Below are 15,091 nucleotides of genomic sequence, written 5' to 3'. Positions count from 1 at the left end.
AATGGAGAGCATGAAAGTCTCAGCACCAAAACGCCACCTTATCTTATGTGACTCACATTTTACTTTCATTCTCAGTTCTCGAGATGCATATAAAATCATGTCTTGTTCCATTCGACAAGCAAAAAGAAAAACATCTTGCCTTTAGATTTGATAATAGCATTGGACCTTACAGTTAGCTTTGCTTACAATTCTCCAAAGTTCACTAAGGGAAGCAAATCTTCTGACTTAACAGGCCGTCTACAATTCGTTTCTACTCGCTCGTTTTAAGCTACAGCTCCTCTAGTATGCCAAGAAAGAGCATGCAAAACTGTTGATTATTAAAGATAAGAGCATGAACTGAGAAGTAAATACTCACAACTTTCCTCACTCGCTCATTGGCAGCTGGTGGTCCTCCTGCAACATTCTCTGGATAGTAAGGACTACTCACACGCACCTCGTTCATCACAACTATTATTGTGTTGTCCCAACGGACAGGTAGCCTAGAGTAAACAAACCACCAACTTCATAAGTAAATTAACTTACTTCTGAACAAGTACACGAAGATATAGCAAATACAGAACTGCGTACGTTTTGGATAAGGCATCAAAAATATCTTGAGCCTCAGCTGTGACCCCAATACCTATGCGCTCTGCCTCAGCTTCTGCTTGCCTATCAATTGAGTCCACAACATCAATAGCAAGGACTAGCAATTCTGTTTTGAGCAATTATTAGAACAGAAAATCCAAATAATAACCAGTAATTATGCACCTTATGGCAACCTCTTCCCTTGCCTTCAAGCTCTCCATGTCCAGCATGAAATCTTTCAAATTTAGGGGATCATCACCATGCCCCAAGAACGTAGACTCTTTTATATAGTTTACTTTTAAAAATCGTAAATTTCGTCGTGGACCCGTTTGACCAATCTCTTGTGCTAGAAAGGTCAAGGAAACAGCTACAATACTCTGAAGCAACAAATCGATTTCCTTTGTGTGGCAGATCATATTAACAGTTTAACATGTCTCTTGAAACAGACCAACACCATGTGATCTGCTCGCCAAGGTAAATTGATTTGTTAAAAAAAAAAGGCCTTTGAGACCATGATGATGTCTTAAGTTAACCTGAAAACGTCAAGGCATATACAGATGGACTTTGCTGTGTATCAAATCTAAAAGCAAATAATGAATCTCTTAACTCAGCACAAAAATAATGCATGCATCAGAGTATGAAGTGAACAAATTTGCTGGAAAAATGGTATCTTGGAAAGAAAATTCTTGTATAGAATATTATAAATGCTATGACATACCATTTAAGATGTATCGCCAACGAGTGATGTCAGTGGTAACAATAAGCACATACATTGTGAATGAAAAATAAAAAAGATTACCACATCCTGTGTAATCAAAGCACCCACCCATGCCCCAACTCCCAACTGGAATCAAAGACAAGCTCCCACAAATTCGCAAAACAATTAACCCAACAAGAAGAAGTTTCAAAGACAGTACACACAATTTTTTTGTCAAAGGATATGAAGCACGAGCAGGTTGGAAGGCTTGTCGAAGGTTAGAACTTGACCTTCCAGGTAGTCTCCCAGAGTGGTTTTAATGGCAAGACGACATCCTACTACAAACTCTGTAACACTACTTGCAGGCGACTCCACGGCCATTATATTCCTTGGCCTCTCACGGGGGGGGGGAGAGAGAGAGAGAGAGAGAGAGAGAGACCTCTTATGAGCTGGATTCTGTAAAAGATCCCCTCGCAGTGAAACGATGATGGAGGAGGCGCGCCTGTGCCCAGCTTTCCACGAGCTTTCTCGGACTATCTTCAAATTGGGCCGCCCCTCTCTCTCTCTCTCGCTCTCGTTTGAAATAAACCACTAAGTTCCTTGTGAAATGCATTACCTTTATGTATCCCACGATACTAAAACAAGGTGGTCTACGGTAGACTAGGGCACTGCCTCTAGTTAAGAATTGGAGTTATTAGGTAGAAATATTATTGAATTACATGTGCGAAAAATTATACAAATGTAGTTTATGTTCGTGGTTGACAACGACAACTAATATAAGTTATTTTCTACGTGTCCAATAAATGTTGATTCGAGAGAGTGACTAAATTAAAAAATATTAATATTGATTGTAAGTTTATTGAAAGCGTCATCAAAGTACTTTTTGGTAAATGGTTTGGCTTTGAAAACAGAAGAGAGTTGGATGTTTACAAAGTTGAAGCTGATCAGGAAAAAGAGGTTGAGTTTATCCAAGATTTAGATAAACATCAAGTGTTTCTGTTGTTTCATTCCATTTTACATAGCGGGGTATTCAAAAGTTGCAGGTGTTGGCCCTAATCCCAGATCGATCGCTATTACAGTTTCTGCATTGCCTAATGTCTTATCTGTGAAGGAAGGCAAGGTTAAACCTGCTACTTCCACAAATCCTCTGGCTAAAAGAAAGTTGATTTCTCCTTTGGAAACCAAAAACAAGGGAAAAAATTGTATCTTCTTGTGGCCATTTCCAGCAATATATATTTCAAGCTTTGTATATCTTTATTGAATTCTTCCACGGGAATATGCATGATTGAGAATAATCCACCTACAAGTTTTTTCGAACAAGAATAGTGTAATGGTAAGGCTTTGTTTGCGTATCAAAATCGAGATATAAAATAGAACGTAAATGAATTTTACTTTGGGGTAGGAATGATACGGTAGGTAGGTAAAGTATGCTGGTAGTGTTTGTATATAATGCATTAACAAATGGGAGAAATATGTATAATTACTTTGTTCCATTGCGTTTCGATACTTTGGGAGCCCATTGAGCTTCTTCTCGGCCATTTCCTTGCCACATCAAGTGCTCCATTGATATTTGTCGTTGGTAACTTTGGCATCTCCGGTTTCAGGTTTTTTTTTTCACATTGAGTGTGCATTCCAATCCAGCAGAGGCCACTGGTAGCTCATGTCGAGTTGGATTCAAAGGTGCATCAAATCAATCTCGATGGTGTTTTATCACGAAGAATTACCGCGGCGACAGTCTTCATTTGAGTTGGTAACGTGGCATTGAGTCTTCGCATTGTGTGTACATTACATGGTGTTGATATATTTTTCTGTTGGCCTACTCTCCACAAAAATGTTGAGAAGTACGTTTCAGAATGCGTCATCTGGTAGAAAGTGAAATACAACGATCAGGAACTTTCCGGATTGCCGCGTTCTTTTCTTATTCTTATTCAACTTTGGGAAAGCTGTGCAGTGGGGGGTTTTTGTTTTAGTTTTTGATAACGCGTTCAAGTTGCAACAAAAAATATCTCAAACCGTGGGCATTTGTTTCACATGGGAAATGACCCTTGATAAGAAAAATGGCTATCAACTTTAAACTTTGTAGGAGTGTTACCTTTGAGATTGCTCTGTCTTTTGTTCATGGAAACCTTGTTTAGTACGTTCAGTATTCTATGGTGAATTTAATTCATGTACATGTAGAGGATGAAATCGATTTTTTGCAGTAGTTTATAAGAAGGTGATCATTCAAGTAGTAATTACATGCTTGCTGTGTGGATTTCGAAGAAATTCATAAGAACATTAATGTTGATTGCATCATCTAAAACATTTAAGTCATGTTGTTCAGGATGCTTATTTAATTTCTTTGGCATTATATATTTAAAAAATTAAATGGACTTGTATTATTGTTAAATAAGATATATTAGCAATTGTGCTGTTGCTGGACAAGAATATAAGATGTGTAGTAAGTTTTTTTTTACTTTGGTTAAACAAAGAACAAATTTTATTTAAATTGAGGTAAACTCAGGTTTTTTTTAGGAGTAATGTTTTGTAATGTATATTATTGCAGGTTTGTAGGACTAATATATGTTGGGTTTTTTAATTTTTCACTTTAGTATTGCTCTGGTTTTTTGAATAATTTGTTTTCTTGAAATTGGTATTTATTTTTTTCCCCCTCAGTCAATATTAAGAAGCGTATTTTTTTGTATTGATAATAATAGAGCATCATGATCTGACCAATATATAGGGTAGTTGTTTGTTTCGAGTAGGTTTTGTGTTTTTTTAATCCATATGTGATCAAGTAAACTTGTGTGTATAGTTGTTGGTAATTTGTTTATGATTTGGTTTTAAAAAATTCATAAGTTGTTGTAAGTTCGTTTGTTGATGAGACGGTTTGAGCATGTCAATATTGAAATCACCAAGAACAAACATTTGTATATTATGAGGAGGTTCAAGTAAAATTGTCTCAAGAATATTAAGAATTGGCTGTATATTTGTATTTGGGGATCGATCAACTACTATTACCTTTAATTTTTTTGTTTCACCAATTGTAAATTTTGATGTCGTATACATTAGATGTGTATATACTTTTTAAAACGAGTGTTGTTGACAAATCGTACATTATCGTTGTATGTGAAGTTCGAGTTGAAATTAAGTTAAACTTTGTATTCTAGTCTGGCAAATAAAGGCTTGTTGTGTTCATTTCTTGGAAAAAAATTATATTGCTTGATTGCAATAAAGGATATAGTATATCATGGTAGTACTTAGAAAATGATTTAGTATTTAGTGTTGTTATTATGATATTGTTTTTGTTTGATATGTTCAATTCTGGAATTATTGTATGCCACTTTGCTTTTATGGAAAGTCTACGATTTTCATTTTCAACTCTTTATCTAAAATAAAATTTTCTTTACATAAGGAGTCCAATAGGTATAGGTTTTTTAATGTCCGAACACGTGATAAAGTTGTGTAAGCTAATCCATGCTTATTACATTTTTTTGGAGAAAATTCCATTGTTTGTAATGAAAGTCCTTGGGAACGGTGTACTGTTCGAGCAGAAGCTTGTTGAACTAGGAATTGCGTTCTATATGTTCATTATTAGTATTTGCTCCTGATTGGAATTCTTTTGTTGTTGGAAATATAGATGTCCATGTAGAATCTATAGTAGTCATATAATAAATTATATTTTGTGCATGTGTTCTCGCTTACTTTTTAATTGAAAATTTGAATCACATGACCTTTTTTTTGTTGTAAGTTGTAGTAGTTCTAAAATACCCGTCTACTCTATTTACAAAACCATTGAAAATATCGTAGTTCCTTGCACATAGTTTAATTAACATCGATGGTTTTATTTTTATGGTGGTATGTAGTCCTACAGTTTTATTTGCGTTAGTTAAGATTGTAGAGTTAGTTCTAAGAGGCATGTCTAATGTTGTGAGAGTAAAAGTTGGCCCTTCTGTTTATTCGAGAACATTGTTATTATGTTTTTGGGTTTCTTGTTGTGTGTAGAATAAGTGGGGTATATAGAGCTCGTAGAGGTTTTTTCTCAAGCATAAACTATTCAAAATTTGGATATCACTTTCTATTTGTTGATTAATTCTGATTCTATTTAATATGTTTATGAAAGTTGTGTCATTTTGTCGCATAACTTGTGTTAGTTCGTATTGCATAACGTGAGTTTTCCAAATATCTGGTACAAGTGGATGCTGAGAACATCCATTTATCTCTTACAGGAGGGAGCTGATATAAATCACCAAAGCAAAACATATGTAATCCTCCAAATGGTTTATCAGTGTATGCTAGTCTAAGAACTTTCGGTTTTGTTAATTCGCAGTTTTTGTTGGAATTATAAAATCTAATAAGTTCTTCGTTGAGTGCTTGTAGAAGAGTTGTTTTATCTGTTCCAACTCCACTTGTTACGGAAGTAAATATTTGGTTTTCTGAATCGTAATGTAATTTGTATTGTATGTCATCAAAAAAATATCGTTGTTGTATATTAAGATTTCGTATTTGCATATGATGTTCAAGCGTTTCTAAAATTGAACCAGGGAATGTTAATATTTGATATTCCAATGTTTTACATTGTGGTTTTTCAATTTGAGTGTCAATATCAATAGTTTCTTTTTTTGTGATATTTGTAATTTTAATACAATTGTTATCATCATTATCAGAGTCTGAATTGTCTTCTATATTTTTTGTCAGTTCTTCAATATTGTTCCACTATTTTTGTTTAGTCCTATTTAATTGTAATTATATTTGTCATAGTTTGTTTGTATTATTTGTTCATTAGTTTCAAATACCTCTTTCCAAGTTGTATGTCCGTTAACACTAGTTTTGTAATTGGACACTTAAGTGTCCCGAGACACTAAAGTGTCATGTTTTTCTACCAAGTTTTGGCAATTTATTTGTCAAGCTAGAAAGAAGTTTTTAACACCTTGCTTCTACCATAGATTGGCTATGAGGGAAAGAAAACACTAGATTTTTCTCCAATCAAAATACAATCTGTATGGAGAGAATTCTTGTAAGTTCTAAGACATAAATTTTAGTCAAATTTCAAGCTGTTTTGCCAAAAAATTCATAAAATGATTATATCTTTTTGTAGAGATGGCCTTTTTATGTTTATAAAAGCCAAATGTTAGCACTTAGTGTTACAAAACAATGGAATGCACTTCAAAGATAAAGTTTTCAAGTCACATGCAAGCTATAGACATAATTTCATATTGAGTACGTGCTGAATAAGAGCATAATTTTGTTCTTCCAAAGGTCCCCTCATGAAATTGGCACTAGTCTAGTGCAATTTGACAACTACAAATGACTTTATATGTTTAAACCAAGAAACTACGTATTTTTTGGGCTCCTTAACTCAATTAAATCTCGTTGCTTGAACTCTATCTTGAATTCTTTATCGTGCAAAAACTCTTGAAAATCTTGAGTTCTCCATAATAACATTGAAACCAAGGTTTCAGGCACCCCAATTGTGTATGTACCACGTACTTTGATACATTTAGTTGATCTACATGGAAAGTTTGATATTATTTGAGGTTTTGAATGCTTATGTCTCAAGAATGAAAATATGAAAGTTTTCTCTTATGCAGTTTTGAATATTTAAAATGATCCAATAATTGTTGCAAACCAAAGCCCTTCTACTTGCCACCTTGAGTGCTCAATGGAAAGGACAAGCAATATATCACTTTCTAAAACTCACAAATACATCAGAAACATATTTTTCTTTGTATACAACGATATGCTTGAAATGACCATATCAAACACATGGAACTTTCCATTATTTTATATACCCTAAAGTCAATTTTTTTGCACATGAAACTTTCAATTATCTATAGCAAAATTGTGGAAGAGTCACCTAAAATTTTCGACAAGGTCACTTCATTTTTTCTTAAGCTTATAAAGGCGATTTCTTCAAAGCGTCAATCGTAGTCTTACGAGGGTCAACTTGATGAGTATAGTTCTTGATCATGATATATTCTAAAATGCAAGGTTATATTTTTAAAAGACCCTCTAGCTAACATATTTAAGCATATCAAGAGGGTTATCTTAAATAATCCGTCTAATGCAAGTACCATTTAATTTAAATTTGTTAAAAAAGGACACTTAAAGTGTCCTATTTTGGTACCAAACTAGTGTTAATAAGGGTTTTTTCACTGTGTCAAAAAGGTAAATACATAAGTACCATTTCTTTGTAGTAATTTTCTAGGTCTCATACTTTACTGTATTTGATTGATCTAATTATTTTTTCTTGGTTTCTTTTTTTGAAATAATATTCATAGTTATTCTCGGCAGCAATGTCTGTTGGTGTGCAATTCTCTAAATGTGGTGGTCGTTGGTAATATTTGTTTATGATTGAAGTTTCTTATATTGTTATATTTGTGCAACTAGAAGTTGATATAGTTTGATGTAGGATTAAGGGTTTAAAATGTCCAGTATATGCAGCCCGATCATCATACTGTATATGTAAAGTTTTATTAAATTCAGACGAGCAAGTAATATAAATTATTTTTGTTACTTTAGACCATAATGTGATCTTTTCTTAAATAAATGAGCAAACCCAAAAATGCAAAAGTGATCTCCCCATAAACCTCCAATCGAAGCTGATTGTCGTATTTTTTCAAAATATTCATTTCAAGAGTAGACATTGTGTAAAGACAATAAAATATCAAGCGATAAAAAAGTTCTTAAACATATTAGAGCCTTATTATCATAATTGTGTAAAGAAGAAATGAAGTTGTCAATGACAATTTTATGAATCATAGTAGAAGAAGTCGTTTTGTGCAATAAATAACTAAGGGTGTTAAACAAACAGTCACCATGTACATATATATAATCTTCTGGACATTGTAATCCTATTTCAAGATATGTGTAATTTGTGCATGACAAGTCGTTAGGCATATTTTATTTTGGTTTATAAAGCTACAGGAGGTCCCTACTGTTTTTTACAAGTATGTGTACAATATGTACATATAAAACGTTTGTATACTGGAAGGAAGAACTAAGTTCATCTACAATTACAACTTTCTAGGGAATTGGAATATTTGGAATTGTTTGTATCAAGATCCTGCAACAAATAATAGAAATGTCATTTTGCAATGAAAGCATTCAAAGTTTATATGATTGTGGAAGTAAGTACCTGAGTTAATATTTCCAATGAGTGTGCGATAGACTCCTACAGACAGGGACATAAAAAAGAGAGAAAAGTGAAAAGAAGCGAGTACTTTTTTGTAAAATTTATTAATAATGATACGTACTTGTGACGATTCACCAATTTTAGCTTTCTTAAAAGAGCATCCTTCATAATCAACGATAGTGTTTGTGTTATCTATTTTGAAATGGCCCTGGATACATGTGGTAATTACTTTTTTGTTAAAGTAATTTTTATGATTCTGATAGAATATGTTGATCGGTTCGTTTATTTCAAGAAGTTTTGTCACCCACTCATTTACAATAGATACATTCATACATATTTCATCACTTTGAATTGTTCCCATTAAGTACGTGATGAGTTTTACACGAGTGTTTTTGGTACATCGTGTACAATATATTTCCACCGTGTCAATGGTAGATAAAGAGCAAGCACTATCTTGAACTCTGGAGCTGCAACGTTCACAACCTATGTAGAATGGCCGAGTTGGAGAAGAGAATATCAAACTACCAGTGACCTATACAAATAAACATAGTTTAAATTTCATATCTATGTACATATATATGGAAGTGTAAGAACGTTTTTTTTTAGAATAACGAATATGAGAACCATATATAATACTATATATTACCTCTTTTAGCATTTTCCAAAAGTCCGTAACGTTTGTAAATGTTGTTTACAGTCATCATCAGTGACGGGAACTGCAATTGAAGAAGTTCGGAATTGTAAGAAGCGTTTGCCTCTGTATGAGCTAGAGAACAAGTTTTTCAGTATGAACATTGCGTACTGTTTGTTGTAGAATTTGTTCAAATAAAATTCCGGTCTTCTTTGCATCCACTCATAAAAACAATCTTCACACATATATATTTTCAAAAGTGTTCGTGAGTATATAGAATTTTGTACAAGTACTATGTAGGAAGTCCAGTTGGATACTTACAGTAGCTGGTCATATTCGTTTACACCATCTGCGAACTATATGTGGAAAATTGTCTTATCTTTGCGTGTAAGTTATGTGCCTCCGTCTTGAATTACTACAACAGAAACTGTGTCCTCTTTTTCAGCGTGGTCTGGAATATGAGTCAGCTCAACGATTTTTGCATTCAAGAAAAACATAATTTCTATGCTCTTTGCGAGAAGTCTGCGTATTATTGTATTGTTGTCAGGAACAATGATCATTGGAGCGTTGCCTTTATTGTATAAAGGTTTCTTTAGTTGGATAACGAAGCGTTCTATTCTAACCCATGTCTTTTTTTGAATAATGGTTTCAAACTTGCTTATCTAGGACTTATTGATTTGTAGTGTAATTGTTGTAAATCCTTCTTCATCAATGAGATCGGCTTGAAGGAACGGAGTCATGCTTGTAGCAAGAGCTTGGTCGTATGTTCCGTACCTATTAAGAATGTAGCCTTCAAAAACTAATCTAGATCTCATTTGTTCAGTGAAAACTCCAATCTTCATTACAGGTGTACTACTAGGAACGATCTGGTTGTTAAAAAATTTAAAGAAATGAGGTCAAAGAAGAGGAAGGGAAAGTAATTGTTACTATTATTTCTTATTAGAGTTATTTACTTATTTACACTGTTTAAGTATGTACTCTACACTGTATTTATATTTTGACCAGCCAAAGTAGTATATTCAAGCATGTAATTTCTTTACAGATGTATTTATTTTGAATGGTGTGCTCGATTACAAATCTAGGCCTAAACAATCAATAACTTTGTATGCAATTTCTTTTATAAAATAAATGAAACTCTCTTCAATGTAAGTTCTTACATGTTTGATACTGGATGATTCCATTTCAAGTAGCTTTTTTTCCCCTCAAAGTTCTCTAAAACAAAGAAGGAAATGTAAGTAATAGACATTGGTTTTAAGACGTACAGCAGTCGAGAATGGTTTATGTAAATCAAGATGACAGGTACTTAGAATACTAGTTGAAGTTTAAATGTTACTGCACAGTTAATAGATCGTGGGGACATAGTGGTTGCAATAGAAAACAGGGCAAATGATTGGACTGAAGAAAGAGACACAACAAAATTGAAGTGGTTCATTATATATTTTGCAATAAGTATTTTCATGAAGGTAAATTAGAACCGAATAGAGCATAGACGCTTATAAGCTAATAAGTACAAGCGATCAGTGTACGGAACAATTAAAGACAATACCAACCTAAAAATTCATTGTAAGTGTCGATTAAAAAGATAGAATATATATGGGTATAATGCTATTAAAGAATATTTTGGAGCAGTGAGATGGTATGAACAAGATATTGCAGGAATACTAATTAGCTTATCAATAAGATTGACTACCTTTTTCAAATTTAACTCTCAGTGAAATTTTATAAGTTGATATATTTGCAGTTTGTTTTTTACAGCTATCTTTTTTTGGATATTATTTATTTTGTCAAATAAGTTCTATTTTTTGCCTTAAAAAGACAAGTATGTTTTATTAAGTATAACGTGTACAAACTAGAATAGGTTCTACATAGATGGGTATAATGCTATTAAAGAATATTTTCAAGTAGTGAAGATGGTATGAACAAGATATTGCAGGAATACTAATTAGCTTATTACTAAAATTGACTACCTTTTTCAAATTTAAATCTCAATGAAATTTTCTAAGTTGGTATTTGCAATTTGTTTTTTACAATTATCTTTTTTTGGATATTATTTATTTTAAGTAGCTTATATTTTTTCCACCTTAAAAGACGAGTGTGTTTTATTAAGTATAATGTATGCAAACTATAATAGGTTCTATGTATAAACATATTTTGAATTGTATTGAATTAAAAATCACCCATAACAATGTACTATATAAGATGGAGAATAATATAACCATATAAATTATCGTACTGTTATTACTCAATAAAAACTGTAACACTATAAAAATTACAACTTAGTAAATTTCTACTTTAAGATGTTCAGATGGTTAGTGGAGAAGCAATATAGAGTAAGGAGTAGCTTCCCAATATTTACATTTGGCTATAGGCTTTACATTCTAAAATTGTTGTGTAAAATCACTTAACCTACACATATTCAGCTCTATATCGGTAAGCCTATCATGCTCCTCATACCATTCTTTAGTATTAGAAATATCAGAAGGCAGTAGACGACAAATTTTCTTGGCGTAAGCTTGTCTCTCAATAAGGTGATCCATAAAGAAGATAGAGCCTGGATCCACTGCTCCTTCTAATAGTCGAATGTTATTTCATACACATCTTGGCTTATGATAATGCTCAAACCTTATATCCAAATCTAAAGGATTGCAACAACAATCTTTTTAAAGTGTTCATTAAATAGACATTGTGGTACGTAACTGAAATTCAGTCGAAGTTCATGCTGCATCCAAATCTTGAAAATCACAATAGGACAGACTCCAAGTTTCTGATTCATCATTAAAGCTTTTTTTGCATGTATAGTATCTCTAGAAAGGTGTACCAGTAAATCGTAAGCATAAATATATAGCACTTCATGTGCTACTGATATTTCCTTCAGTTATCTGATTGTGTGTTTGGCACCAAATACTCGATGGCCATTGTCTTTGTTAATTCCCGTATAACTTCGATTCCGCAACAACAAGATGTTGTAGTTGTATATTGAGAAAATATTTTCTTTGTACATTCATGAGGCAATGCATACAAATATGCCGTTAACTCCATCTGCATCCAGGGGAAGAAAGTTCAATTTCAATGTTGTTTACTAGGAACTGGTTGCACAATTTTTAGTTTTATTCAATAAAACTGGGAATTCATAAGTAGACTAATTGTTGTACCCAGTAATTACAATCATTTTGTAAAATAAAGGGGAAAAAAAAGCTATATTCGAAAAAAGTATTATTATCTTTCTTATGTTTAATCCTTGAAGTTATTTTAGGTCTGTATAGTTGTATTAATTAATTTATTTTTACCAACTACAAAGTTGAACAAGATTTTTTGTATTGAAGGGTAAGATTTTTTTTTAAATATTTAAATATGTTTTTTAATTAATAGTCCTAAGTGTATGTTAGTTTGAAGTGATTTTTTGAATGTATTGATTGAATATGAATTAGCGTAACTGGTTTAACTATATTGAATATGTACATCAATCGTAAAACTAGAAAGTGAAAGTCAACAATTTTGTATACCGAAAATAAAGGTTTATTTCTTTTTGTCTCTTGTAAATGTAAATTTTAAGCTCCAGGTATAATATACTAATACATATTACACTTTAAACTATAATAAAGCAAAATCAAGCACGAAAAGAATATTAGTATTGAATTAGAAATGCCAAATATATTGTACTAAATTCTATTAGTACTAATTATATTATTGGAGATTATAGAAGTTATCTGGAAACGGCATTATATTATTAGCAAACAAATTTTCAAGCATGTTATGTATTAAATTGGAAAGAAGCTACTGTGGAACATGTTTGTATGTTTAAAAATTTACCTCTTCTATAATTTGTACATTGTTTCAAACATAAGTTCTGGAATACAAATTATCTAAATTCAGGCTACAACAATATTTACTCTACTTTTTTGAAATGCTTTCTAAGAAGGGCAGGCTCGATGATGATGTTCTCATCACTATGTTCTATTGGTTCAAAGCCTGGAGAAAATTGCTGAACTGTTACCTTCTCTGGTTCATCTACGTCGATGTGTTTCTCTACACACTGTTTATTCCATCAAGCAGCCTCTATATTTGCTATTGAAAACGATGAATTTTCTGTAATTGTGTTGCTTGGCTCCATTTAGTGGAGTTCCTCTTGAAAATCTTCTGGAAAGAATCATATACATGTTCGTTAAACATTTGGCATGAAAATATTTAAAGAAAAAATCAATCGGTTCACATACTTGCTTCTATGCAGATTCACAATTTTATTGTAATAAATGTGAAATTCAATTTTCAAACAGTGGGAAAGAGAAGACAGAGAGAAAGAGAGGCAAACAAAGAGAGACAAGTATACAATACATAAACTTATAGAGAACATTTTACTAACTCAATGTTATTTCGTATACGAGGGTGCTTTTTTTAAATTGTTGCAAAATGAATCAGAAAAATTAAAACTCACATATCGTATGTTAATTCAAATAACGTCAAACAATAAATAACATGCTCTAAGTTGATATTAGTTATTTTACTATTATAACAAATATCAAAAAATAAAAATCCTCGTCAATATGCAAGTATTGGTCTTTTTCATATTCAATACAATGGAACCATCAGCAAATAGAAGAAAAATCCGAAACTTTTTTATTCATCTCTTGGCCATAAGTCAGCATCTATATCTACATAGGCACCATACCGAAGAGCATTTCTTAATATAGTATACAACTCATAAAGTGTAGGTCTCTCCATTGGATTTATACGAGTACAACGTTCTGCAAATCTGCATAAAATTCTTACAAAGTCATTTCTTGGTTTGTTACCTTCAAACGGAAGGAACCGTAAAAGTTTAAAAATAAGTTTTTCCAAAGAATAAATTTCAGCTACCAAGTTGTAAGCGACAAGCTTAGAATTGAAAAATTCAGGAGCAACCCATGGGTACCGTCTTCTGTTATTCTTTGAAGGTGTCTTTCATATTATCTGGCAATGGTTCATGTACTTTCTTCGTACTTTTACTCGTACTTTCTTCCAATTTGTAATACCTACGTAAACATCTGCTGTTTTATCAAAGAAGTGTAGGTAAATATTATGTAGTTGTAAGTCATTATGCAAGTACCCATTTGAATGTATGTAACTTACAATGTGTATCAATCCATTGATAATATCAAAACATATATGCCTTGAAACACTCTTTTGTACCAATCCTCTAAGAAACATTGACATAATGTTTAGGAGGTACACTCGTACCTGTAGTACTAGATAGCCATGTCCAATTTGTAAGGGCCAAACCGTTCCAAAAAGGGTATATTACAATAGGCTCTTCTTCGTTACGGCAGAGTCCAAGCGAAGATATGATGCCGCTGTGGCTTATAGACATGTTTGTAGCTTCATTGATTGCAACCAATTCTAGCGAGCAAGAGTTTTCGCAGCATTGACGATTTTTGTTGTGTATATACTCTTTGTAAATGTGTGTTCCAAAACTTTACACATACAAGAGTAATTGCCGTACATGTGATGGACTCGTTGCGAGTCATTGGTAAAATGGACTTGTTGATGTTGTGGTAAAACAATGTGCACATACTGGGAAGGACCTTCACCACGGTTGACTTTTTTATTTTGCGTACGATTAATGTGTTTCTGTTTTCGTTTCCCTTTCCCTTCTTGAAACTTTTTGTATATTCACTCTATTTTCTTGACTTTCAATACACTATTAGAATCTGCCTGTACATTTTTCTCTAATTGTAAAAATGACTTTTTAACTTCACCAAGAGCTTTAGATATTTCTTTGAGGAAAGCTTTCAAAGAAAGGAAATTATTGCAATGTTCGAAGTAACGCCACGTAGCTTTTAACCTAGCGATACTTGCCTCCTGTAACACCACAAATAGCTCTTGCAAGTCGAGTAGGCTCAAAAAAGTCTCCAAGCTCTTGGTCACTGAAAGCCAAACATCTCATGACAATTGCGGTTACCAAACACTGACGCTCGTCTTTCTCTAAAGTTCTTTTCTCCCTTGAAATTTCCATAGTCTATATTGAAAGAGTAAAAATTACGTCAAACAAATGGAGGGATGGCAAGTTATCTTTCTTTCACCAAAAAGACTATTACAAATTAAAACTTTA

At 32.7% G+C, this 15,091-nt stretch overlaps 1 protein-coding gene across 5 annotated transcripts in view; it reads right to left on the bottom strand.

Annotated features, from left to right (window-relative positions):
- Nucleotides 1-1,846, bottom strand: part of LOC147458469 (RNA-processing, Lsm domain-containing protein) — a 45,641-nt gene extending 43,795 nt beyond the window's left edge. For 2 of the 5 annotated variants that reach the window (XR_015188231.1, XM_086513096.1), the window contains exons 1-4: nucleotides 1,508-1,846; nucleotides 748-908; nucleotides 568-648; nucleotides 356-479 (exon numbers count right to left, since the gene is read on the bottom strand). Coding sequence is in view for 4 of the 5 variants with exons in the window: in XM_086513096.1 (XP_086369222.1) it covers nucleotides 356-479; nucleotides 568-648; nucleotides 748-908; nucleotides 1,508-1,642 (501 nt within the window). In the remaining variant the exon portion in view is untranslated. The remainder of the gene's footprint in view (nucleotides 1-355; nucleotides 480-567; nucleotides 649-747; nucleotides 909-1,507) is intronic. The other 3 variants (XM_086513099.1, XM_086513098.1, XM_086513097.1) reach the window with 3 other exon arrangements.
- Between the last annotated feature and the right edge of the window lie 13,245 nt (nucleotides 1,847-15,091).

The sequence above is a fragment of the Adiantum capillus-veneris genome, chromosome 5 (genome assembly GCF_014529385.1).
Source record: "Adiantum capillus-veneris isolate H3 chromosome 5, ASM1452938v2, whole genome shotgun sequence".
Taxonomy (NCBI): domain Eukaryota; kingdom Viridiplantae; phylum Streptophyta; class Polypodiopsida; order Polypodiales; family Pteridaceae; genus Adiantum; species Adiantum capillus-veneris.
Note: the sequence above shows the minus strand (reverse complement) of the source record. Positions and strands in the feature narration are given on the sequence as shown.